Below are 26,384 nucleotides of genomic sequence, written 5' to 3' on the forward strand. Positions count from 1 at the left end.
AATATTCCAAAACAATTTCATACTAAAAACTTCTAGAATGCAAGTTTTGCAACTTATTCGATTTAGTCCCTACTTTCAATTTAAGCACTTTAGGCATAGAATTTCATCACGAAATTTTCACACAATCATGCAATCATATCATAAACCTCAAAATAATTATAAAATAATTATTTCTATCTCAAATTTGTGGTCACGAAACCACTATTCCGATTAAGCCCTAATTCCTGATATTACAACTCTCCCCCCCTTTTAAGGATTTTCGTCCTCGAAAATCTTACCGGTAAACAGGTGTGGGTATTGGTTTCTCATAGTTTCTTCAGGTTCCCATGTAGTCTCTTCTACCCCATGCTTTTGCCACAACACTTTCACAAGTGCAACACTTTTATTTCTTAGTTGTTTGACTTCTCGAGCTAAAATCTTAATCGGTTCTTTTTCATAAGTCATATCCGGTCGCAGTTCAATTTCTGTCAGTGAAATTATATGTGAAGGATCCGAACGATATCGACGTAACATAGATACGTGAGACACATCATGAATCTTCTCTAATTCGAGTGGTAACGCTAGCCGATATGCTACCGGTCTAACTTTTTCAATTATTTCATACGGTCCAATAAAACACGAACTTAACTTGCCCTTTCGTCCAAATCTAAGGACTTTCTTCCATGGAGACACTTTCAAAAATACCTTATCACCAACTTGAAACTCCATTTCCTTTCGTTTCAAATCCGCATAAGATTTCTGTCTATCTGAAGCAGCTTTCAAACAATCTCAAATCACTTTCACCTTTTCTTCGGTTTCTTTTATTAAATCTACTCCATAAATCTGATTTTCCTTGAGTTCAGTCCAATACAATGGCATCCAACATTTACGACCATATAATGCTTCATAAGGTGCCATCTTCAAACTTGTCTGATAACTATCATTATAAGCAAATTCTACCAATGGTAAATACTTTTCCCAACTACCTTGAAATTCCAATACACAACATCTGAGCATGTCTTCAAGAATCTGAATTACTCTCTCTGATTGTCCATCAGTTTGTGGATGAAAAGCAGTGCTGAAATTTAACTTTGTACCTAATGCTTCTTACAACTTTTGCCAAAACCGTGAGGTAAACCTCGGATCTCTATCCGAAATGATTGACAAAGGTATCCCATGAAGTCTAACAATCTCTCGGATATACAATTCAGCCAACTTATTAAGAGAATAATCTGTACGTACCGGAATAAAATGAGCCGATTTAGTCAGTCTGTCAACTATTGCCCAGATATAAAATCCATAGTAATCCGATCCCATTTCCATTCAGGAACCATAATAGGCTGGAGTAATCCCGAAGGTACTTGGTGTTCAGCTTTCACCTGTTGACAAATTAAGCATTTGGACACAAACTCTGATATATCTCTTTTCATTCCATTCCACCAATACATTTTCTTCAAGTCATTATACATTTTCGTACTACCCGGATGAATCGAGAAATAACCACTATGTGTTTCCTGTAGGATCTTTTGAATCAATTCCTCGTTCTTCGGTACACAAATCCGATCTTTAAACGTTAAGCACCCATCAGCACCAATTCTGAAATCTGATCCCGTATCAGCTTCACACTGTTTTCTTTTGGCTAGCAAATCTTGATCATTTTTCTGAGTTTCAGAAATCTCTTGTAAAAACATCGGTCTTGCTCTTAACTCTGCTAGAATCGAACCATCATCTGACACTTTCAACTGAGTGTTCATAACTCTCAAAGCAAACAACAACTTTCTGCTCAAAGCATCAGCAACCACATTCGCTTTTCCCGGATGATAATCGAGAACAAGCTCGTAATCTTTCAATAACTCCAACCATCTTCGCTGTCTCAAATTCAAGTCTTTTTGTGACATCAAGTACTTAAGACTTTTATGGTCGGTATATACCCGACATTTTTCACCATACAAACAATGTCGCCAAATTTTCAAAGCAAACACCACCGCAGCCAATTCCAAATCGTGAGTAGGATAATTCCTCTCATGAGGTTTTAACTGCCTCGAAGCATATGCCACCACTTTTCCTTCCTGCATGAGCACACACCCCAAACCATTTAGAGAAGCATCACTATACACCACAAATTCTTTACCTAATTCGGGTTGTACTAACACTGGTGCCTCTGTTAATAACTTTTTCAATTCTTCAAAACTCTGTTGACATTCTTCCGTCCATTCAAATTTAACATCCTTTCGGAGTAATCTAGTTATAGGAGCAGCAATTATAGAAAATCCATTTACAAACCGCCGATAATACCCAGCTAGCCCCAAGAAACTTCTAACTTCAGTTACATTTTTCGGTGGTTTCCAATCAACAATGGCTGAAATTTTACTAGGATCAATCCCGTATACCATCACCTGAAACAATATGACCCAAAAATCCAACTTCCCGGAGCCAAAATTCACTTTTACTAAACTTAGCATACAGCTGCTTATCTCTCAAAGTTTGCAAAACTATCCTCAAATGCTCAGCATGCTCTGTCTCATCTTTTGAATAAATTAATATATCATCTATAAACACCACAACAAATCTGTCCAAGTATGGCTGAAATATGCGATTCATTAAATCCATAAACACAACAGGAGCATTTGTCAATCCGAATGGCATAACTAAAAATTCATAATGACCGTACCTTGTTCTAAAAGCAGTTTTAGGCACATCTAACTCTTTTACTCGCAGCTGATAATACCCAGATCTCAAGTCAATCTTTGAAAACCATGTCGCTCCTTTTAGCTGATCAAACAAATCATCAATTCTTGGCAACGGATACTTGTTTTTGATTGTCACCTTGTTTCACTGCCGATAATCAACACACAACCTCATAGAACCATCCTTCTTTTTCACAAATAACACGGGAGCACCCCAAGGTGAAAAACTCAAGTCTCACAAAACCTTTATCAGTCAACTCTTGCAACTGCGACTTTAATTCCTTCAACTCTGCTGGTGCCATTCTATACGGAGCAGTCGAAATCGGAGCTGTTCCCGGTATCAAATCAATACCAAATTCTACTTCCCTGACTGGAGGCAAACCCGGCAATTCTTCTGGAAATACGTCCGCAAATTCACACACAACCGGCACTGATTCAACTTTCTTTTCAACTTCTTTTGTATTAATTACATACGCCAAATAAGCTTCATAATCCTTTCTCAAATATCTCTGAGCCGACATCGAAGAAATCATACTAGATAATGCCTCTGATTTATCTGATTCAACTCGCAGAGTTTCACCATTTCCACATTTTAATTCTATAATCTTTTCTTTGCAATTTATTTTAGCATCATGCAATATCAACCAATCCATACCCAAAATAACATCAAATTCATCAAACGGCAACAACATCAAGTTGGCTGGAAAATAATGACCCCGAATCATTAAAGGGCATTTCTTGCATACTTTATCAACTATCATGCATTTGCCTAACGGGTTCGACACTCTAATCATAAATTCTGTGTTCTCAACAGGTATATTCATACTAGACACAAGTTTCATGCATACATATGAATGAGTAGAACCGGGATCAATCAAAGCAATAACATTAGTATCATAAAGAGAAAATGTACCGGTAATCACATCGGGTGAGGAAGCATCTTCACGCGCTTTAATAGCATAAGTTCTAGCTGGAGCTCTTCCTTCAGATCTAACTGTTGCATCTCTGGCTACATTCTTACTGCTTGTTTCACTTCCAGCTTTTCTCGAATACCTTCCCCTCGAGTCTGTACCACTAGATTTTACATTCTGAAATTTTTCTTTCTCAGCTCTCTCTGGGCAGTCTCTAATAAAATGATCCGGAGAACCACATCGAAAACATTCATTTGCTCTACACGGACCAAAATGATTTCTACCACACCGCTGGCACTCAGGTTTAATAAATCTCGAGTTCCCTACACTGGCTGCCGAAGTAGTCTGGGATTTAGGACCCACATTTTGCTTCCTATAATTCCCATATGATTGCCCAGCTGAAGCTTGGGAACGACGATTCATATTCCTTGACTTTCTAGGTTGCTGTGAAAATGAACCACTCATCGGTCTTTTCTTCCAATTTCTAGTCTCAGCCTCTACCTTTTTCTTTTTTTTAAGTAGTTCTTCAGCCTTGCAAGCTCGATCAACCAGTACTACCATTTCTTTTAGTTCAAGGATCCCGACAAATACTTTAATGTCTTCGTTAAGCCCGTCTTCAAATCGTCGCCACATCTTGGCTTCTGTAGGAACATATTCCCTGGCATACTTACTTAATCGAACAAACTCTCTTTCATATTCTGAGACTGTCATATTACCTTGCTTCAGCTCAAGAAACTCTTTACATTTCTGATCAATAAATCTTTCACTAATATATTTCTTCCGAAACTCTTCTTGAAAGAATTCCCAGGTTACCCTCTCTTTCGGTACCACTGAAATCAAAGTCTTCCACCAATTATAGGCTGAATCTCTCAACAAAGATGTAGCACATTTCAAACATTCTTCAGGTGTACAAGATAATTCATCAAATACTCGGATAGAATTTTCAAGCCAGAACTCTGCTTTCTCTGCATCATCATCAATATTTGCTCTAAATTCTTCAGCCCCTTGTTTACGAATTCTGTCAACAGGGGTTCTGTGAAATTTTATCATATCCATACCTTGAGGCATCGGGGGTACAGGTTGAGGAATTGGGGGAGGTGGGGGAGGTCGTACATTTGGGTTCGTACGAACGAACTCAGTGTACCATGCACTCATCATTTGGAGAAAGGCTTCCCGACCCCTTTCTCCTCCTCCCTGACCAACAGTAGGAGGTGGACTTTCAGTCGGCGCTGCTCCTTCAGCCGGAGCTGGCGCATTACTCTCTACTTCATCTGTCACAGCTGGATCAGGATCCATTTACTATATAAAAATCTTTTAAAAAGGTTAGAAGTCGTCACACTATCACAATTTATACATATGGCATGTATAGCAAAATCCGTACATACAACACGTAGTCTGAGAATCGACTAAACTTGCTCTGATACCACAAAATGTAACGCCCCCACGCCCGAGACCATTGCCAGAGTCGAGTATGAGGTGTTACTAAGCTTAGTTTAACATTTTTAGAACTTTGGATTATTGTTTCTACATTCACAGCTTTTAAGCTACTTGCGTCATAGTCACAAGAAAAATAATATCTCGAGTTAAGAAACTCGAAATCAGTATCCGTAAATTTTCCCTGAATCTAGACTCATATACCTATCTACTAAATTTTTTTTAGAATTTTTGGTTGGGCCAATTAGTACAGTTTATTAGTTAAAGTTACCCCTATTTCAGGACTCGACTGGTCTGACCTCTGTTTCCTACGAACCACATTTCTATATGTACAAAATTCATATGACTATGAGATTTGTTTCTACTAAAACTATACTCAATAAGGATTCTGATGATATAAAATATGCCACCTAATTATATCTTTATAATTTATAATGAATTTCTAAATCTGGAACAGGGGATTCAAAAACTGCTATGACCCTGTTTCACTAAAATTCAAATATCTTCTAACATATAATTCCTTTACCTGTTTCATTTGTTTCATGTGAAACTAGACATAATAAGCTTAAATTTGATATGTATTCCATCAAATTCAATTTCTATGATTTTTAATAAATTTTCAAACTCGCATCAGTGTTGCTGCAGTATTCTGTTTATGGCAAATTTCATCCTTTTTATGAGTTTTTATGCACTAAGTATCTTAATAGTTTTCCTTAACATCAAACATAATCTACACTAACCATTTTCATAATTTATCATTATCAAGCATTTCCTCAACCATTCCACAACCATACCATAAGATCATTTACACAAAATAGGTATATTGCTATACATGCCATACTTAAATTTACAAGCCATTTACCAAAAGTCTTCCGGATAGTGTGACTGAGCCTTCGACGTATCCCGACTCCTGAGCTGGCTTGTCCAAAACTACAATGAGTAAGAAGGAGGGAGTAAGCATAAATGCTTAGTAAGTTCATATGCAAATAATAAGTAACATAACAAATAGTTGTACCAATCAACATTAGCATACATCACTAAAACACATATCACATTTCTGATCATTTTTCATCATCTTATTACCTTATAGTGGTTGTATCAATACTCAACCCGAGGGTTAAATACATACCTGTCTAAAATATCCATTTCACATCACTCACCAAAACGTCACTTGCATCTTAAGTGTTCTTCCATTTCACTAGAAATTTCACCCGTTGAACACATCGGAATACAACTCGGATACACGAATAATTTGCACATAAATGCCTCATATGTAATCAAGAAATCATGTAACCCGCCCCTAAGTGAACTCGGACTCAACTCAACGAGTTCGGATGCCTAGTTACATCTCACGAACTCGGACTCAACTCAACGAGTTCGAAAATTCGCATCCATAGGTGAACTCGGACTCAACTCAACGAGTTCGGATGCTCAACCATCCTAGTGACATGTCACTTGTATCCTAATCTATTCCTAAGGTTCAAACGGGCTTTTTCCCTCGATCTCACATTTTTCGTCTTCCATGGAATATCGGAACCGATACTCAGTAGCAATTCATATTTATCAAGTAGTAAACATAATTTGCATATTACTCAACATTAACTACAAAGCATAATATTTCACGATTAAAAATCAGCGTATCATATAATTAACATCAATAACTTAAAAATAACAATTATGCTACATTATTTACACATGAACTTACCTTGGTACCAAAATATAAAGATTTTGCAATTTAGTCCACAATCTTTTCTTTTCCTCGATTGAGGTCGATTCCACGTCTTTCTTGATCTAAAATAACACATTTAGTTTATTTAATACTCAAATTAACAAATTAATCCTTAACTCAAATTTTGGCAAAATTATAATTTTACTCCTAAACTTTTGCAAATTTACATTTTTGCCCCTAGGCTCGGGATTAAACTTTATTCCTTATTCTTATGTTTTACAACATGCTGATCACTTTTCTCTTCTATGGCAACATCAAATTCTCACTCTAACATGTACTTATGACTATTAGGTATTTTTACCGATTAAGCCCTTTTACTCGTTTTCACTCAAAACCGAGTAGCACAAGTTGTCTAACATAATTTACAACCCCATATTCTATCATAAAACATCAAAATACACAAATTTGACCTATGGGTATTTTTCCAAATATGAACCCTAAGTTGAATTATTGTTAGCATAAGCTTAATCGAGCTACCGGATCTCAAAACGTAAAAATCATTAAAAACGGGGCTTGGAATCACTTACTATGGAGCTTGGAAGCTTGAAACAAACCCTAGCTATGGAGAACCCTTGAAATTTCGGCCTAATGAAGAAGATGGACAAAAATTGGCTTTTAATTTTGTTTTTAATTCATTTTAATAACTAAATGACCAAAATACCCTTACTACTAAACTTTTCAAAAATTCCTTCCATGAACTTAAAATTGGTCAAATTGCTATTTAAGACCTCCTCATTAATATTCCAAAACAATTTCATACTAAAACTTCTAGAATGCAAGTTTTGCAACTTATTCGATTTAGTCCCTACTTTAAATTTAAGCACTTTAGGCATAGAATTTCATCACGAAATTTTCACACTATCATGCAATCATATCATAAACCTCAAAATAATTATAAAATAATTATTTCTATCTCAGATTTGTGGTCACGAAACCACTATTCCGATTAAGCCCTAATTCAGGATATTACACGCGGGAGAATATGCATTGTCGCAGGCAATGCTGAGAATTTTGGAAAGGGTCGCTGGGCCCAATAATGGCAGCGAAAATGGGGGGTCCATTCCAAACTGACTTAGATCGAACGGGGCTGAAATCTTTAAAGGCATGGCCGGCGTGGCTCCTAACGTGGCTGAATATTGGTTGAAGGCCACTGAAAGAATAATGGTGGATTTGGACTGCTCACCGGGACAAAAGCTAAAAGGAGCTGTGTCACTATTAAGGGAAGAAGCCTACCAGTGGTGGTTGATAGTGAAAGAGGGCACCCAACCGGAGCGGGTCACTTGGGAGTTCTTCAAAGCCACTTTCTAAGGGATGTATGTGGGTGCAAGCTATGTGGATGCTAAAAGGAAAGAGTTCCTAAACCTAACCCAAGGAAACAAATCGGTGGTAGAGTATGAGGTGGAGTTTCTATGCCTTAGTAGCTATGCAAGAGTAATGGTGGCAACGGAGTATGAGCGTTGCGTTAGGTTTGAGGGTGGACTTAGAGATAGCCTCAGGGTACTAATAGCTCCACAAAAGGAGCGAGTTTTGTCAGAGTTGGTGGAGAAGGCAAAGATAGAGGAGGTAAAGCGTACTGAGCACTTAAATCGGGAGGAAGAAAGGGGTAAGAGTAAAAGGGAGGCTGAGACTCCTGGTGTTGGATAGATGCCTAGGGCTAGGGGCAGAGTTAATGGGACAGATAGAGCAGGGCCCCCCTGTTAATCCAGGAGTGCCATTTTGTATCACATTTTCCTCTTTCCGCTACAAAAATAATTCTGATATAACCTCGAAAATAATCCTTTCTTCTAGTTACAAAACAATTCATCATGCCATCCTTAACTATTCATTCATTACGTTAATCAAAACAGTCTCAATTGCATTAGCTCAAGTACCAAAATATCTCAATTGAAGACATTAACTATAATCGACTTACTTGAGAGAAGTAGTCCACCATACCGATTGAAACTCACACTTTTATCACTTATACCTTTACTGTTGTCAAACCTTACACGAAAATTAGAAAAATCCCAATACTGAAATCACCATATCACCCAAATCAAATCAGAAGTATAACCATACTTGACATGATTATCATGAGCTAAAGAATGCACTCTGAACATGAGCCATAGTTGACAAATTACGGAATAAAGATAACAAGAAAATCGAATAAAGAAATCCAAGATAGAGAAACCCAGAATAAAGAAATCCAAAATAAAGAAACCCAAGATACGATACTATGCCAGAAAATTGAAAAACCAAACTCATAGGAAAATATAAAAGATCCCGATAATTCCTCGAGAAAAGAAATCCAGTAGAAAACATCATTTAGTCTCACTGGAATCAAATGCAACAAGAACAATGTATCTTCCCATATATATACATATCAAATGGAGCATCAAGTAGAAGAAACTGAATCATAGTATCATACATATTCTCTCATCAATTTTTTTTTATCAGGCAGAATATAATAGAATGCCCGAAGGAATAGAGCAATATAAATTATAAACCAATCAGGCTACGAATGCTTTCATGTAACATCAGGATTAGAAAACATCCCCATATAACAAGAATTTCTTCAAAAGATCAATAACCATAGAAATATTTCTGGGAACGGATAAACACATAGAACATCTTAGAAGAAACTGCTAAAATCTGTCCAATCGTAACTGTCACACTCAGATATTACACATTTCAAATATCATTTCCCCAACTATTTCTGCCATCACAAATTTCATATTACTTTTCACTAAAGAAGACTAGTTCTGAATAAATTTTTATTTGCACTTTTCTCGACCTTGTACCTTAGTAATTCGATTTATCAAAATAAATTTCTTCTCTAACTGGAATAGTGCATAACTCCAATAATCCTTATGCCAATCTGATACTTTTCTAGCTTTAACTTTACTTATCAATTCATTCTTCAATCTCTAATCATTTTATAATTATTCTAGCACTGAACTCTTTGGTTTCTCAATCGGAAACTTACTCAGTATAAATCTCATGAAATTCCATTATAAAACACCACTTTGGTAAGGGGAAAGGGGTCATAGGGCTTCTGATTCAACTCTCATATACATATATATGTAACACAGTTTTCTTCATAGCAATCATATCTCAATCATATTATTCATTTTGAGTAACTAACATACATATTGATTTAATGCTCACTTTCCAGTTATCTCATTTAGTCAAGTATAATTATGCATACATCCTATGTTTTCTGGATAGCTTGACTTATCCATTTATCTACTCGAACAAATTATACTCATGACATCATATAAGGGTTAAACAAACATAGATATTTATATCACAATCACAACTTTCGTTTCGTGCATCATCATATACATATAATTACAATCACATAATTCAGTCCAAACAATTTAACATAGATAAATTCATTTCATTATAATCATTTATCTCATAAAAAATATCATTGACATTCATCAACATTCAACGTTCAATCAAGGCAATGACATTTTCATTCATATCATGATATTAGGAACTTTTACTCATACTTCTACGAATTTCTATTTATGCCGTTCATCTTATCAAGTAAGCCAAGTGCACTACATCATATGAGCATCAAGCAAGTATGGATATTTATAACAACATGACCTTTCATCTCACGTGTTATCACTTATATATATATAATAAACTTTTATTCATACTTTTCTAAATTGAGACTCATCATAATCGTAATTTTATTCAAACACCTTCGCATCACATTGAACATGGTCAGTGAAGCTCGGTTGGAGAGTACCTCTGTCTAAGCAAGACGGTGCTCATACGCGTCGGGAGACATCACACTATCACAGATCAGTGGCATGTATAGCTGGACTTTTACACATGCTAGGTTAGTCCGAGAACTGACTAAGCCATAGCTCTGATACCACTAAATGTAACACCCCTTACTCGTATCCAAGGCCGGAACAGAGTACGATGCATTACCAGACTTAACAATACACATAGACAAAAACCGATCCATAAAATTTCATTTAATTCAAAACTTTTCGAACACATGCATAACAAACAAAGCTAACTATATCATCACATCAAAACATAGGACATGACGATTAATTAAACTTATAAACCATAATGGATAATGACCACATCTCATGATTTTATACGATAACTCAATGCAGACTGATACGTATGGTCAAAATCATAATAAAAATACATATCAAAAACCAACTTCCTATACATGCCACTCACTTGATATTTCTAATATTTGAATTAATTTTCCCAAAAATGATAGTTTGATAGTGTGATTTTGCCTCCGACGATCTCCAACCCCGAGTCGACCTGCCAATACTAAAGAAATGGAGAGGATGGGTAAGCTTTACGCTTAGTAAGTTCATATGAAAATAATAAGCAATTACTACTATGCTTTTCAAGGTAAAACACTATAATTGTACAATTACACATATTCAGGACAGGCTATTTTCTGGAGTCCTGGTGTTAAAAAAAATCATATCTCAACTTACAAAACTTGAAATCCAATTCCGTAAATTTTATATGAAACTAGACTCTTATGTATACTTACTACGTTTTTTCTAGAATTTTTGGTCAGGCCATTTAGTACAATTTATTAGTTAAAGTCTCCCCTGTTTCAGGGTATGATTACTCTGACCCCTATGCACTACGAACCGAATTTCTCCCTGTACAGAATTCCAACGACCATTCCATTTGTTTCCCTTAAAATTAGATTCAATAAGGAATCCATTCATGTAAGGTATGACTCAATAATTTTTGTACAATTTATGGTGAATTTCTAATGTCAGAACAGGGAATCTCGAATTCATTCACAACCTATTTCACAAGAATTCAAATATCACACAATATAGAAGTCTTTTGCGTCCCCTGTTTCTTTCATGTGAAAATACTCATTAAGATTTATTTTCATGTATCATTTGCATTTTTATTCAACTTCCAAAATTTTTAGTGAATTTTCAAAGTCATGCAACTGCTGCTGTCCAACACTGTTTTACCACTAAAATTCATTCTTACATAATTCCACTTAATCCATTTTGTCTTATCGAAATTCACCCAATTATCGAGCACATTGCTCATAAATTTTTTATAAACATATACCTACACTTATTCATCATATAATCATGTTCAATTGTATTTTTACTTAATCGATTTTCCCGTTAAACTCTTCAGAATAATAACTGATACTCAATTGCCTGCACATATTTTCACACTTGTAGCCAAAGCTATCTGGTACGCATAGTAGCCTGCACATAGTATTACACATGCGACCAATTATCCGGTACACGTAGTAGCCTGCACTTAGTACTACACACGTGGCCAATTATCCGGTACACGTAGTAGCCTGCACTTAGTACCACACACGTGACCAATTATCCGGTACACGTAGTAGCCTGCACTTAGTACTACACACCAATTATCCGGTACACGTAGTAGCCTGCACTTAGTACTACACACGTGACCTAACCATCTGTTACACGTAGTAGCTTGCACTTAGTACTACACACGTGATCACAGTTTTCGGGTACACATAGTAGCCTACACTTAGTACTACACATACGACCTTACAATAGATCATTCGTATCGTTTTTATTCCGAATGTTCAATCGGGAAATTCCTCACTTTTCAACATTTTACTAAATTGTCCGTAATCAATTTAAACTCATAATTTACATCAAATAACCATTTGACAGGCAGCCACATTTCATATGATATCAAAATATAATAACATAAAAAGAATCGATAGATTATTTATGTACGAATTTACTCGAACTGTCGATCTCACTATCCATAGTACCAATTATCCATTCATAGTATAATAAGACAACTCAAATATCAAATCAGCTTTTAAGAATTTACATAACATATATCACATATTTTATATATCACTTGTCATGTATCTTTATTTTCTAACATTTCATGTAACATTCATTCATGTCATATTTCCACATCATAAACACCATTCCATCAACTTTTCCAATATATTAAATCATAAAATATATGCAATAATAGTAAGAAATATAATTCAAACATAACATTGCATTATTATTATCATACGAACTTATTTCAATCCAAAAATAGCAATTTACCATTTTAGCCCATAACCTTGTATTTTCCCGATTTAATCCCGAATCTCGATTTCCTTCATCTATAATATCACATTTAGCCTAATAATTAGTCACGCTATTCATACGGGTCCAAAAATCATATTTCTAAAAATTTTCATTTTGACCCCTAAACTTTTGCATATTTGCACTTTTGCCCCAAGATACGGAAATTAAACTTCATCCTATTTTCTTATGTTTTATGACATGCTGATCATTTTTCCCTTCTATGGCAACATCAAATTCTCACTCTAACATGTACTTGTGACTATTAGGTATTTTTACCGACTAAGCCCTTTTGCTCGTTTTCACTTAAAAAAGAGTAGCACAAGTTGTCTAACATAATTTAAAACCTAAAATTCTATCATAAAACACCAAAATACACAAATTTCACCTATGGGTATTTTTCCAAATATGAACACTAGGTTGAATTATTGCTAGCATAAGCTAAATCAAGTTACCGGGACTCCAAAAACGTAAAAAATCATTAAAAATGAGACTAGAACGGACTTACAATCAAGCTTGGAAGCTTGGAAACCCTATCCATGGAGTCTCCCTTGGTATACACATCCATGGTGAAGAAGATGAGCAAAATTGGCTTTTAATTTTCTATTTTAATTCATTTTACCCCTAAATGACCAAAATGCCTTTACTACTAAACTTTCCAAAAATTTCATTCATGTCCAATATTTGTCCATAAACTTTGAAATTGGTCAAATTTCTATTTAAGACCTCCTAATTAATATTTTAAAACAATTTCATACTAAAAACTTTTAGAATGCAAGTTTTGCAACTTATTCAATTTAGTCCCTAACTTCAAATTAAGCACTTTATGCATAGAATTTCTTCACGAAATTTTCAGACAATCATGCAATCATATCATAGACCTTAAAATAATCATAAAATAATTATTTCTATATCGGATTTGTGGTCACAAAACCACTATTCTGATTAGGCCCTAATTCGGGATATTACATTTGAAGGACTAAATTCTGAATTAAATATGTTGTTTGGGTTGATATGAAAGTCATGTATATTCGGCCAAGCTATAGTCCTGGTGAATTTTGCATATTTGTGATTTTGTGAAAAATAGACTAAATTGTCAAAATGTGAAAATATAAGGGCTAAAATGCAAAGTGCCCTAAATATGTGTATATGGATTAAACTGAATGAAATAAATTATTGAATGGTTGAATTTTTATTGTATTAGATCAAGAACAAACAAAATCAGACTTAGATCGAGGAAAGTCTAAAATAGTCGAATAGTCGACTCGTTCTGTACGAAATCTGTTTGAGGTAAGTCAAATTACAGTTACGTGTTAATTGAAATAAATTCTGCACATATAAAGTATGATAACATGTTAATATCTGGAAAGCTCTGTATGTTTCTAAGAAAAGTTGACATTTGTCTGAGACATCGTGTAAGATCGTGCCTGGGACACAAGCCTCGACTGAGATTTACGTATAAGACAATGTTTGGGACATCGGCATCATATCTAATTTCGTGTAAGACCTTGTCGGGGACAGAGGCATCGTTATTGAATTACATGTAAGACCACGTCCGGGACGTCGGCGTTGTACTTGTTTATGAGTATCTATATCGTTTCTGACCTGTCTGATGATAGCGTTGGAAATCTGAGATTGAGTATATGAAATGTATTACCTATGCAGGTACGTTTGTATCGTACTAAATTTCTGAATATGAAAAACTGTCTCTGTGAAATATGTATAGAAATGAAACATTTTACGAATTATTCTATGAAATGGTTATGAATCTATATGGGTGAATTGTATTTATACGCTTTAGTAGTTAGACCAATTGTATTTGGCTTACTAAGCTCTTTGTAGCTTATCTGTGTGATTTCTGCTTATTTTACAGTTATCGTAGCTACTAAAGGCTCAGGGATAGTTGAGGATCGTCACCACACTATAGAACTCATTTTGGTACTTTTGAAATAAGCTAGAAGGTCTATGTATATAAGTTTTGTTGTGTATATATTATGCCATGGGAGTTGGCTAACAAATGATAAGTTTGTGTATAGTTTTGTGTATGCTTGTAATGTGCTAAGTTCTAATGTGTTTCGGTCATTCTTAAGCATGGAATTGGTTGGAAATTTTGGTATGAATGTTGTATATTAATGCTTGTAGGATTGCTTAAATCAAGCCTGCATGGTGCCACACGGTCAGGGGACACAGGCGTGTCGTGTGGCCATGGGCTAAAGTCAATAGCCAGCTAAGTATCACACGGCCATAGCATACGGGCGTGCCTATTGGCTGTGGATGAAAGTCAGTATGCTTACCCTATTTTGGCACGGCCAGTTCACATGGGTGTGTCTGATGCCCGTGTGAGGCACACAGCTTGGTTAGACGAGCGTGTGACCTCAATAGAATTGAAATATTTTCTAAGTTCTGAATTTTATGAATGTGTTTGGTTTAGCTCTAACCTTTCTTAAACGTATGTTTTAGGTTTTGTAGACCATCTTAAGAGATATTGTTTATGAAATGATATTAAATAATATCTGTGATTCTGAATTGGTCTGAAATGTTCTATTTTTCTGGTAATGCCTTGTAACTCTAATCTGATGTTAGTTACGGGTTAGGGTGTTACATTTTATTGGTATTAGAGCTATGGTTTAGTTGGTTCTGGGACTACCATAGCGTATGTGAGTCTAGCTATACATGTCATATATCTGAATCTGTGATAGTGTGATGACTCCTCACTTTGCAATGTGCTTTCATATAGCAAATAGATCCTGATAGAGCTATAGCTGACGATGTAGAAAGCAATGCTTTGTTCCCGCGCAAGGGACTGTGCAAGATGATTCACGACCGGCTATGAGTAGCTGTGATAGCGAAGCTAAGCAAGCCTTCTATCAGATGATGAATGAATGGTTCACCCAATATATTAGAACCAATCCGACTGTACAACAACCTCCACCCTTGGTTAATCCTTCTAAAACTCCTGATATGCCACGAGTGAATCTGGTACAGTTGAGTAGACCACCAGTTGATAAGATTAGAAAGTATGGGGCTAAAGAATTCCGAGCTAAAACGAATGATAATACTGAAAGAGGAGAATTCTGGCTGGAAAATACAATACGAGTGTTTGATGAAATGTCTTTGAGTCCTGAGGAATATGTTAAATGTGTCGTTTCACTTCTAAGAGATACGGCGTATCATTGGTGGAAAACTTTAATATCTGTAGTCCCGAGTGAATGGGTTACTTGGGATTTCTTTCAACCTGAATTTCAAAAGAAATATATCAGTTAGAGATTCATTGATCAGAAACGTAAAGAGTTTTTCGAGCTTAAACAGGGTCATATGTCTATTACTGAATACAAACGTGAATTTGTGAGATTGAGCCAGTATGCTCGGGAATGTGTATTAAATAAAGCAATAATGTGCAAAAGGTTTGAAGATGGACTAAACAACGATATCCGTTTGTTAGTTGGAATTCTGGAAATTAAAGAAATGGTAGTACTCGTTGAACGAGCATGTAAGTTGAAAAATAAAGTAAAGAGAAAAAAAAGCTGATTCTGAAGCTAGAGATGCTGGAAAGAGATCTTCGAGTAGATCATTTCAATCTATGTCAAAGAAATTCCGAGATGATCAAACCGTCCAAATACTATTGGGACATTCAAGCTGAGAGCGAGCTAGATCGCATTCAAACTTCAGAGTCCCTGCTACTTCCGTTGCAAGTGTCAGAAATGTCCGATCTAAGAGACCTGAATGTAAACACTGTGGAAAAATACATCTGGGAAATTATAGATTGAATGACCGAGCTTGTTTTCGATGTGGATCTCTTGACCATTTTGTAAAAGATTGTTCTGAACTTGCTGAGCAAGAGAATGTACAGAATCTGAGACCGAGCAACACCACAGCTAGAGGTAGACCTTCCAGGAATGCAAGAAATGCAAGCAGTGGTCAAAGAGCTACTGGAGATACTATTGTTAGATCTGAGGCCAGAGCACCTACCAAAGCCTATGCTATCTGAGCTCGTGAGGAAGCCTCGTCTCCTAACGTGATTACTGGTACTTTTACTCTCTATGATACTTCTGTGATTGCATTGATATATTCTGGATCAACGTATTATTATATTTGTATAAATTTAGTACACAGTAAGACTTTGCCTGCAGATTCTACTGAATTCATAATTAGAGTATCGAACACCCTACGCAAAAGTGTCTTGGTTAATAAAGTCTGCAAGAATTGCCCGTTAATGATATGAGATATCTATTTTCCTGCTGATCTGATGCTTTTACCTTTCAATGAATTTGACATAATTCTGGGAATGAATTGGTTAACTTTGCATGATGCTATTGTGAATTGCAAACAAAAAGTCATTGATTTAAGGTGTAAGAATGATGAAATAATCCGAATTGAGTCTAGTGATCTGAATGGACTACCAGTTGTGGTATCTGCAATGAAAATATGGAATTATATGAAGAAAGGTTGTGAAGCTTACTTAGATTGTGTGTTAGATTCAAAAGTGAATGATAAGAAAGTTGAATCAGTGACTGTAGTTTGTGACTTCTCTGATGTGTTTCCTGATGAACTACCTGGTTTGCCTCCAATTCGACAAGTCAAGTTTGGCATTGAATTAGTACTTGGTACTACTTCGATTTCAATAGCTCCGTATAGAATGGCTCTGACCGAGTTAAAGGAATTAAAATCTCAGTTGCAAGAATTGACCAATCAAGGGTTTACTAGACCGAGTTTTTCACCATGGGGTGCTCTTGTTCTGTTTGTGAAAAAGAAAGATGACACTGTGATAATGTGTATTGATTACCGACAGCTTAATAAAGTGACTGTAAAGAACAAATACCCTCTGGCTAGAATTGATGATTTATTCAATCAGTTGAAAGGTGCTACTGTGTTTTGTAAGGTAGATCTGAGATCGGGTTACTACCAGTTGCGAGTAAAGGATTCTGATATTCCGAAAACTACTTTCAGAAAGAGGTACGGGCATTATGAATTTTTAATTATGCCTTTTGGTTTAACGAATGCACCTGCTGTATTTAAGGATTTAATGAATAGAATTTTCAGACCGTATCTTGATCAATTTGTTGTATTCATTGATGATATTTTGATTTATTCACGTGATGAATCTGAGCATGCTGAACATCTGAAAATAGTGCTACAAACTCTGCGAGATAAACAGTTGTATGCAAAGTTTTGTAAATGTGAATTCTGGTTGCGAGAAGTCACTATAGCAAAACTGACTTTTAGCGGCTTTTTCTAGGCCTTTAAGCGCCGCTAAAACTATTTGCATCGATTTTGCAAGCGCAGCAAAAAACGCTGTTATAGGAAACGCCGCTAAAGTTTGCGGCGTTTATCTAAAAAAACACCGCTAAAGGTCATGACCTTTAGCGGCGCTTTCCCACAAACATCGCTAAAAGTCATGACCTTTAGTGGCGCTTTCCCACAAACGCCGCTAAAGGTCATGACCTTTAGCGGCGCTTTTCTTAAAAATGCCGCTAAATGTCATAAAATTAAAAAAATAAATAAAATATTATAAAAGTCATGAAAAATATAAAAAAAATTAAAATTCATTATCAAAATATTTAGAAGAAGAATAATATCTATGATATAAATATATGTCCCACCAAACAAAAAGTTTATCAATAACAATCAAACAAAATACCACACTTATCGTACTACACCAGAAATTTAACAAAATACAAATAGAACAAAATAATGGTAGAATGCACACTTTAAGATCAGCAGTTAGCTCAAACAAGTCAGTCACTATGCATGAATTCAGCTAATCCTAGACCATGCATCCAAAAAAACTCAAACCTAAGAAAAAAGGAACAAAAGTTAATAAATGACATATGAAGGCAAGAACCAACCAAAATAACAAAATCAGATTCCAGTTAACTTATCTTAAGATAAGGTTCTTCGAAATTCAGAACCCTAAGTCAGATTGATAATAAAATATGCAATTAACAAGTCAACATTAACGCCACATATAACATCAAATTGCACAACTTAATATACTCAATACATTGGCATAAATAACATCACATTGAACAATGAATTTAACACATTCGAATAGATAAATTTTAAGCTCACTAATGGGTAATTTAGCATGTGAATAGCATATAAATGTTTTGCATTTAAATCATGGTTTAATCAACTTCAAGCAGGAAATTAAATAATTTTTTGCTGTTAATTCCGTAAGGAAATATATTACTTTAAAGTTCATAACTTATCCCTTACAGCACTCAATTTTTGGTTGTTATTTAATTGATGAATATAAATAATTTGTAAATTGTTTTCATTCCTAATGATTGAAAAGGATATCAACTTCAATGGTAAAGACCAATTTAATACAAATCATACACCCATATTGTAACTCAACTATGCACCCCTAACTCGTCCTAGAGAAATTTTCTCAACTTCAAACACAAGCTGGTAGAAATAATGTATTGAAAAGTAATAAAAAACAAACTCTGAAGGATAAGGCAATTTCTATGAGGCTTTTGAGTTTTTTAAATGACTATCATAAAAGTGCATGCAATTATTAAATATTCTAGTGCAAAACTATTGGGCTTAACCCATATAATATAAAAAAGCCCACCAAATGAGCTTAATCCATTGAGCTTAGCACTTAACTTGTTTGTTTATTGATACGAACAGGTAATTTTATATTATTTGGTTTAAACTTTTCTGAGCAATGTGCTAAATAAACCAGTAACATTGCAAACTACTAACACAAGCAACATGCTTAAATTCACAATTTATATTCCAAAAGGTCATTCTATCAAATTACATGCAATATTTTGTTCCTCTGTTTACTAAAATTGATATATTCCAAAAGAATTTACAAATCTTTTGAACTCTTAATGTCTTCATTCCTTGACCTAATACCTAAAAAACCCTCTTAACAGTATTACTAAAATTAATAATGTCTTTTTGTTCTATAATTTTTTTTTGAATTTTGTTACACAAAATGTGGCTCTAGGAGTAAAACTAAAATTACAAAAATAGTACACCCACGCATTTAGCTCAGCAATTGTGTTTATAATCCTACTCAAAATAGCAGGTTTCAATAGATATCATCAATGAATAGATAAATTCTTTGATCAAATAAGAAAGAAGAGACTTACCGTCAACTTCTTTGCAATCTGGGGGATATCACCTTCGTAAAGTGATTTGGAAGCACTAGAGTCATCCAGTTCAATCTTCAGAAAGTGAAGATGAGTCAAGCCAACTGATTTGGGGGGGGGAGAAGATACTCTAGATGAGCCACAAAAGCCTCCATTTGAATGGAAAAGATGCAGGAACATTCCTTGAGGAGAAAGAAAGAGAGTATCACATATGGCTTCCTAACACTGCACAACAGGCATACTAAAGTTTCGGATGGACCCACCCACTTCAGAGTTTTATCTTTAGTTTTCCATAATGTGCAATGCGTTGCATTCTTAATCTTTTGGTACGACTTTTAAAAGTTGGATAAATATTTCAAAAAGGTCCCACATGCCTTTGCTATGAGAAATACTGCAATTGACCTACATGGTTAAATCAAAGCTTTAATTTGTTGAATTCCAACAATATCTCCCAAATTTACTAAGCATCTTATATTTGGTTCTAGATGTGTCATAGCAATCTTATCTAGGCATATTTGTGCATTTGCAGACTATACACAATCACGCCTCCTATTAGTCACCTATCATTTAAAAGTGGTTACCTTATACATACTGTATATTTCCTATGTCCAGCAGTAACAACTTTATTAAGTTGGCCTTTTCACAGGGCAAAAAAAAATATCATAAAGCACCAAATGAAGTGAGTTGTTGATAAGCATTATGCAAATAATATGAAACTTGATAGGCACCTGATGGATTTGCGTTTGTGCAAAAACTTGATAACTCGTTCCAGGATAATCCCATAGACATCAACAAATTCTTCAAAGACCACCAGAAGACTTGCTTTGCCAAGATCAACACTTTGGAATTACTTGAGCTGGTCTTTGACTGTAAAATTCCCCGTATAACACAGAGTGAGGGATGTGATGTAGTTATTTCCTTATCAACCTTGCCACGAGCATCCTCAATCAAGGAATGAAGGAAACTTAATCTTGACTTTATGCACCCAAGGCTTCGACATAGCTTGTCTACATATAAGTGAGCTGCATTGATTGAAGAAAGCTTTAATTAAAATAAGTATATACAAAAATAAAAATAAAAAAAGAGTTTAAATGAATAGTTTGAATCAACAGATAAGAAAAGCTATGATAATTTTGAATACTTTCATGCCTAGATAAATTAAGTTGAAAAATTATAATTTGAAGGCAAAGTCTTTCAAAGATTACTACAAAGCATATCCTGCAACAACAAATGCTTCATCCAAAACAGTAAATCAAAATAATAAAGCACCAAACTTGTATAGTGCCCACCATTATAAGTCACTAAAAGCAAGAAAAACAAAATGACTTAATTCATGGAATTCACGAATGTTAACATCAGACATGAGTTTAAAACTTTGCCTTCGGAAGGATGTTCAAAACCAGAATCCACAATAGATCGAAACAGCTCCGGTTTCAGCAGAAAGTCTCTAAATCCCGAACTGTGAATTCCAACATACCCCCTACACCACATAAAAAGGAAATGAAACAAATTAAAATCAAATTGCTTTATACTAAAACTAGCAAATTATATTAGAACATTGTTTTCCTTAAAAATATGTATAAATTAAAATCAACTAAGGCTAAAATACTTGAGGAAGTGCTTTGACACAGCTGCAACATCACTATACTCTGAAAAAAAAAAGGATCATAAGTACTGCAAGAAGAATTTTTAAGAAAATGCAACTAAGCTGAGAAAAACAATAAAAGAGAAATCAAGCAACCAACAAACAACCAATATGCTACTAATAAATTGCATCTATTCCAAGCATATCCTCTTTATTACTCCAAAAAGAGACCCGCAAGTCAAAGTTTCATGCAAATCAAAGTTCTAAAAACCTCAAGTCCAAGTATTGCAATGAACATATATTCCATTTTTCAACTAAATCCATTGAAGAAAAAACCCTTAAATCATAAGAAAACACACACACACACAGAAATACCAATTGGACTGATAGTTGATCCTCTTTCAGTTGAGACCAAAATTGCTAGTCCTTGTACTTCTGGTTGCTCATCCTAACTAAACAAAACAAAAACATACACGTACTTATCCCGTGCCCCAGATATTCTTTAAGAGCTTAGACTATCATTTAATGGAATAAGGAGAAGAATCATTCTACCTTAACATTCGCCAAAGCAATTATATAGTTTTAGATGAACTATTGCAGCCAAAATTGTGCAAATAATAAACCAATCTCAAAATTAGAATCAAGAGAAAACAAAGGTGTACAAATTTACAAGCTAAAAACAGACAACAACTATGAAAATATCAGCCACAGAACATGCTTGTTAGATATATCAAAAATCAATAAATACTATCTTCGTGCGGTGATTTTAATGAGATCGAACATAAAATATTTAAACAAAAAATAGAGATGATGCTACCTCCATCCGATTCAGACAGATCTAGCTTAGTCAATCAAAAATAAATCTCAAGACCACAAATACCCATAAAGATCTCAATGAACACCAGATTAAAACAGGCAGATATATCAAAAGGCAAACAGAAACCCAAAAACCCTGTATGGGATCAAAAGAAAATTTTTATTAAAGAAATCAAATCTAAAGAAAAGGAATAAACGAAAGGTACCAAATGACAAGAGAGGATGACTTTAGAGCCATGACCCACCAAATACTTGATGGTGGAAACAGCAGCACAGATCCTTGTGTCATCAGTTATGTTGAAGTTATCATCCAATGGAACGTTCAAATCGACTCTAACAAACACTTTCTTTCCCTTCAAATCAGCTTCCTTCAAGTCCCCAACGCTCTTCTTTGTAGCTATGGTAGTAGCACTTCTTCAACAACAACCAAACGTATAAACAACGCTACACCTGAAAAAAGGATTAGAGAACCGATCTGCAAAATCAATAAGAAAATGGGAGTATTCAAAGTGAGATATTTAAATGAGATTGTAAGGAACCTATAATGAATAAAGAGGATGACCATGGAACAGGACCAGTATATAAAATAAAGTAGATATAAATAATGTTTATATACAACGAAAATTAGACTTGACCCAAAAAGTCGTAAATTAAAGAAAGTTTATATACTCAATTACTCATGAACAAGCATGAATCAATGGTGAAGCTTGGAGAGTACTGGTTTGAAAAAATGTCAAAAGAGTTTGAGTGTCAGCATATAGGAAAAAATGTCAATTGTTGTTAATCTATTCATGAATCCAGTGATCTTAATTTACAAATAAAAGATTAGTAAGCTTGCAACATATATTAAACTCATAACCATACAACGATAAGAAAAGAAAAATTTGTCTTCCTAGTTTCTCAAAATAACTTCTCTTATATATTTCAATCTTTTAAATATCTTTGTGATTGCTTTCAATGTTCCTGCTTAATCATGTGAGTTACCACTTACCAACAGCCTTTACAAAGCCAATTTTTTTGTTAAGAAGCTTTTTTTCAAATATATATACATATATTCTTGCCTTCATATGAATATCTTAAAAGTTCTGTTTCTTTCTCAAAATTCAGATGTTCTTTTTTATTTCTCTATTTAGTGCTAGATAAATCAACTTATCTTAACCGCTTATGAAAAACTTTTCTTTTTACAAAACTTAAAACTAGATACTTTTGCTTATTGAGATTTCATAATGAAGAATAAATTGATAACAGATTTGAAATTTATGAATAGCTAAAACTAATGCATTTCATGAGATTTTATTTTTAATTGATATATTGTTTGCATATATCTTTTATTTATACAATTTTGAAGAAATACCAGAAACAAAAATAGAAAAATATATAATTTTAGTTGGCCCTTTCAAATAAAATATCGATATCCAATGCTATTAAGTGCACAAGTTAAATCAAGATATCAGGACAGGCAAATTAAAAGATATAAATTACATTATGCAAGTAGATTATGAAAGAGTAAGACAAACCTGTTGAAAACCATGGTACGTAGCTGTTGAAAATGCTGCAAAAAAAGAAAGAAAAGGAAGAAATTTATATTACAGGAGACCCAAAGTAGCAAAAGATTACAGAAAATAAAAAAAGGGTAAAAGATAAGCTTAACATACCTGAAATAGAAGAAGAAAACTGTGAAAAATCAGTTTTAGTGCTTATTGACTACCTGTTGAGTTTGAGTCAGGAAAGATTTTTAGAAGAAACTGTAAAAATTATATAAAAAGCTAATAAAATTTTAGCTAAAATAAAAACTTCAAGATTTTAATATTTTAGATTTAAGTATATAGTTTCTTTTTCTAAATTTATTCAGGTTGTGTTTTTTTTAATTTTTAAATTTAAAGGTAACATAAAAATATGAAAATAAAAATAAAAATATCAATTACAAATTATTTTTAATTTACATCACTGGAAGATCATACGAAGTTAGAAATTTACATCACTGCGTAGCTTCATTGCATACTCAACCAGTGCAAAAAGATTGTCAGCAAAGACAATTATCTTATCCAGACTTCAGCGCACTGAACATTTGCTATGAACCCTCCTTTTACTAGATCCAGCCAATTTTCTTAATACAATTTGGGATCAATAAGGAAGTTCAAATCTGTAATTCTTTCATCCTCTCTCACAAGTGTGGCTACAAAAAAGAATTTAGATATTTTTATTTTAAATATTCATATGTAAGAGGTAGCTGAGAGCTAGAGATGCATCAAAGCAAAAAACAATAGAGTACCAGTAAGCCCTAGTTTGCAATGGAATTTGGTGATACTAATGACTTTCCTAAACATGTGAGCAGGGACAACGTGCACCTACACCTTACATGAAAAGAATTGAATTTGGGCCACCTTGAGCAAAATGAGCAAACAACTCCGTCTGCTGCAAAAGATACTTCAACCGCTCCTTTCCCTTATTATTCTATCATTCAACCAAACATTAGCAAACCATAAATTACACTTAAGATGAACAGAATAAAACTTTTCCCCAGAATACTCAGCATCACTGGCAGCATTTTGACTATCCAGTATTTTCTGAATCTTCTACTTTTTTAGTTTCTGCATTTCTTTGAGCCTGTCCTTCTCTCGCTTACTAATTTCTGGATCAGCCCAATTAGACTCATCCTAAACAATAAACTATAAAGTGCAAATTTAGCTTTCCAGCACCTTACTAAAACCCTAGAAGCAAAATATATACTAAAACATGAAAACTAAACGCTTAGAAATAATTTTTTATGATCAGCAAACCCTAGAAACAAATAGCTATGTCCGAAAGCAAAAATAATAAAAATTTTAAACCAAAGTAAAAGGAGAAAGATAAAAGAGTGTCAGAATCATAAAATTACATCATCAGCATCATCGGCTTTTTCTTCAAGGACAGCGTCATCATCTTTGTCGGAGGCATCGGCAGAACGAGCAACAGTTTCAATCTCTTCCTCATTGTCTTCTTCACCGTTGAGATGAGCGTTCATTCACTCCTCTTCGATGAACTCGAAGCATTGTACAGTTCTTAATCGGAGGACGCTGGCTTCAATGATTTTGCCATCTTTTCTTCAAGTTTATCAGAACTTTTTTTTCCTCTTTTATTTTCTTTCAATGATAAATGAAAATGAAAATGAAAAAAAAAAGAATCAAAGGGACTTCAGAGAAAATCAAAGGTATTTTGATTTGTGGATTTTGGGAAACCGATTTGAGGATATCCAATTGGGGGAAATTTTAGGGGATTTGGAGATTCAAGGTTTGGGGAACCAGACGTTTGGGGTTAATCTGAATTGGGAAAAGTAAAGGGAATTTGGGGCTCCAAAAAACGACGCCGTTTTCAATCTATTAAGAGATGTATGTGGCGTTTTTTATGAAAACGACGGTAATTCATATCTTTTGCGGCATTTTCAAAAAACGCCACTAAGAATGTAGCCCAGTAATTTTTTCTTTTTGTTTTTTTCTCTTTTATTATTATTATTATTATTATTATTATTATTATTATTATTATTATTATTATTTACTAAAATGGTTAAATTTTAATTTGGTCTCTCTAATATATTTAAATTTCAGATTTTTTTGCATATACTTTAATTTTTAATATCATGTAGTCTATATATTTTTATAATATTGTTAATTAATCTAAATAGTTAATATTCTTAACTTTTTGATTAAAACATTACATAATAATATATAATTTAAATATTGAATCTTAGAGAATAGAGATTGAAATGTGGTTTCCCATTTTTTAATCAAAATATAATTCAACGTGCACCAACAAAACGTCACCGTTTTGTTTTAAACGAAATCACCTTTAGCGGCGTTTATACCCTAGCGCCGCTAAAAATGCACCTATTGCGTCATTTTACACAAAACGCCACTAACAAATCCAATAAAATGGTGCCGTTTTGTTTAAAACATAACGATATTTTGCGGCGTTTAGCAAACCTTTTGTGGCGTTTTCTAAATAAATGCCGCTAATGCCTTTTAAAATTAATACTATTTAATATATAAATTAAAAAACAATCACTTATATACCCAAAAAA

The 26,384-nt window shown here is 34.2% G+C and overlaps 1 protein-coding gene across 16 annotated transcripts; it reads right to left on the reverse strand.

Moving 5' to 3' along the window:
* Positions 1 to 1,945: 1,945 nt before the first annotated feature.
* LOC107895828 (uncharacterized) lies at positions 1,946 to 25,680 on the reverse strand. Of its 16 annotated transcripts, none has more exons than XM_041079305.1 (12): positions 24,600 to 25,648; positions 24,305 to 24,503; positions 23,983 to 24,035; positions 23,845 to 23,879; positions 22,573 to 22,802; positions 21,887 to 21,963; positions 21,536 to 21,575; positions 21,306 to 21,406; positions 20,655 to 20,948; positions 20,190 to 20,328; positions 19,927 to 20,108; positions 1,946 to 5,941 (listed from the first exon to the last, which is right to left on the reverse strand). In XM_041079305.1, exon 12 carries the CDS (start codon positions 4,871 to 4,873, stop codon positions 2,825 to 2,827), a length of 2,049 nt encoding a protein of 682 aa, XP_040935239.1. In that variant the 5' UTR covers positions 4,874 to 5,941; positions 19,927 to 20,108; positions 20,190 to 20,328; positions 20,655 to 20,948; positions 21,306 to 21,406; positions 21,536 to 21,575; positions 21,887 to 21,963; positions 22,573 to 22,802; positions 23,845 to 23,879; positions 23,983 to 24,035; positions 24,305 to 24,503; positions 24,600 to 25,648; the 3' UTR covers positions 1,946 to 2,824. The 16 variants fall into 16 exon arrangements, 15 of the variants coding, with proteins under 15 accessions (XP_040935239.1, XP_040935237.1, XP_040935231.1 ...); XM_041079303.1 differs by having other exon boundaries at positions 22,534 to 22,802; XM_041079297.1 differs by lacking the exons at positions 21,536 to 21,575; positions 21,887 to 21,963 and having other exon boundaries at positions 22,534 to 22,802; positions 24,600 to 24,781; positions 25,206 to 25,680.
* Positions 25,681 to 26,384: the final 704 nt, after the last annotated feature.

Source organism: Gossypium hirsutum, chromosome A10 (assembly GCF_007990345.1).
Source record: "Gossypium hirsutum isolate 1008001.06 chromosome A10, Gossypium_hirsutum_v2.1, whole genome shotgun sequence".
Classification (NCBI taxonomy): Eukaryota; Viridiplantae; Streptophyta; class Magnoliopsida; order Malvales; family Malvaceae; genus Gossypium; species Gossypium hirsutum.

What these genes read in the sequence shown, in the direction of transcription:
- LOC107895828 (XM_041079297.1), bottom strand. Translation starts at nt 4,873, where the DNA reads ATGGATCCTGATCCAGCTGTGACAGATGAAGTAGAGAGTAATGCGCCA.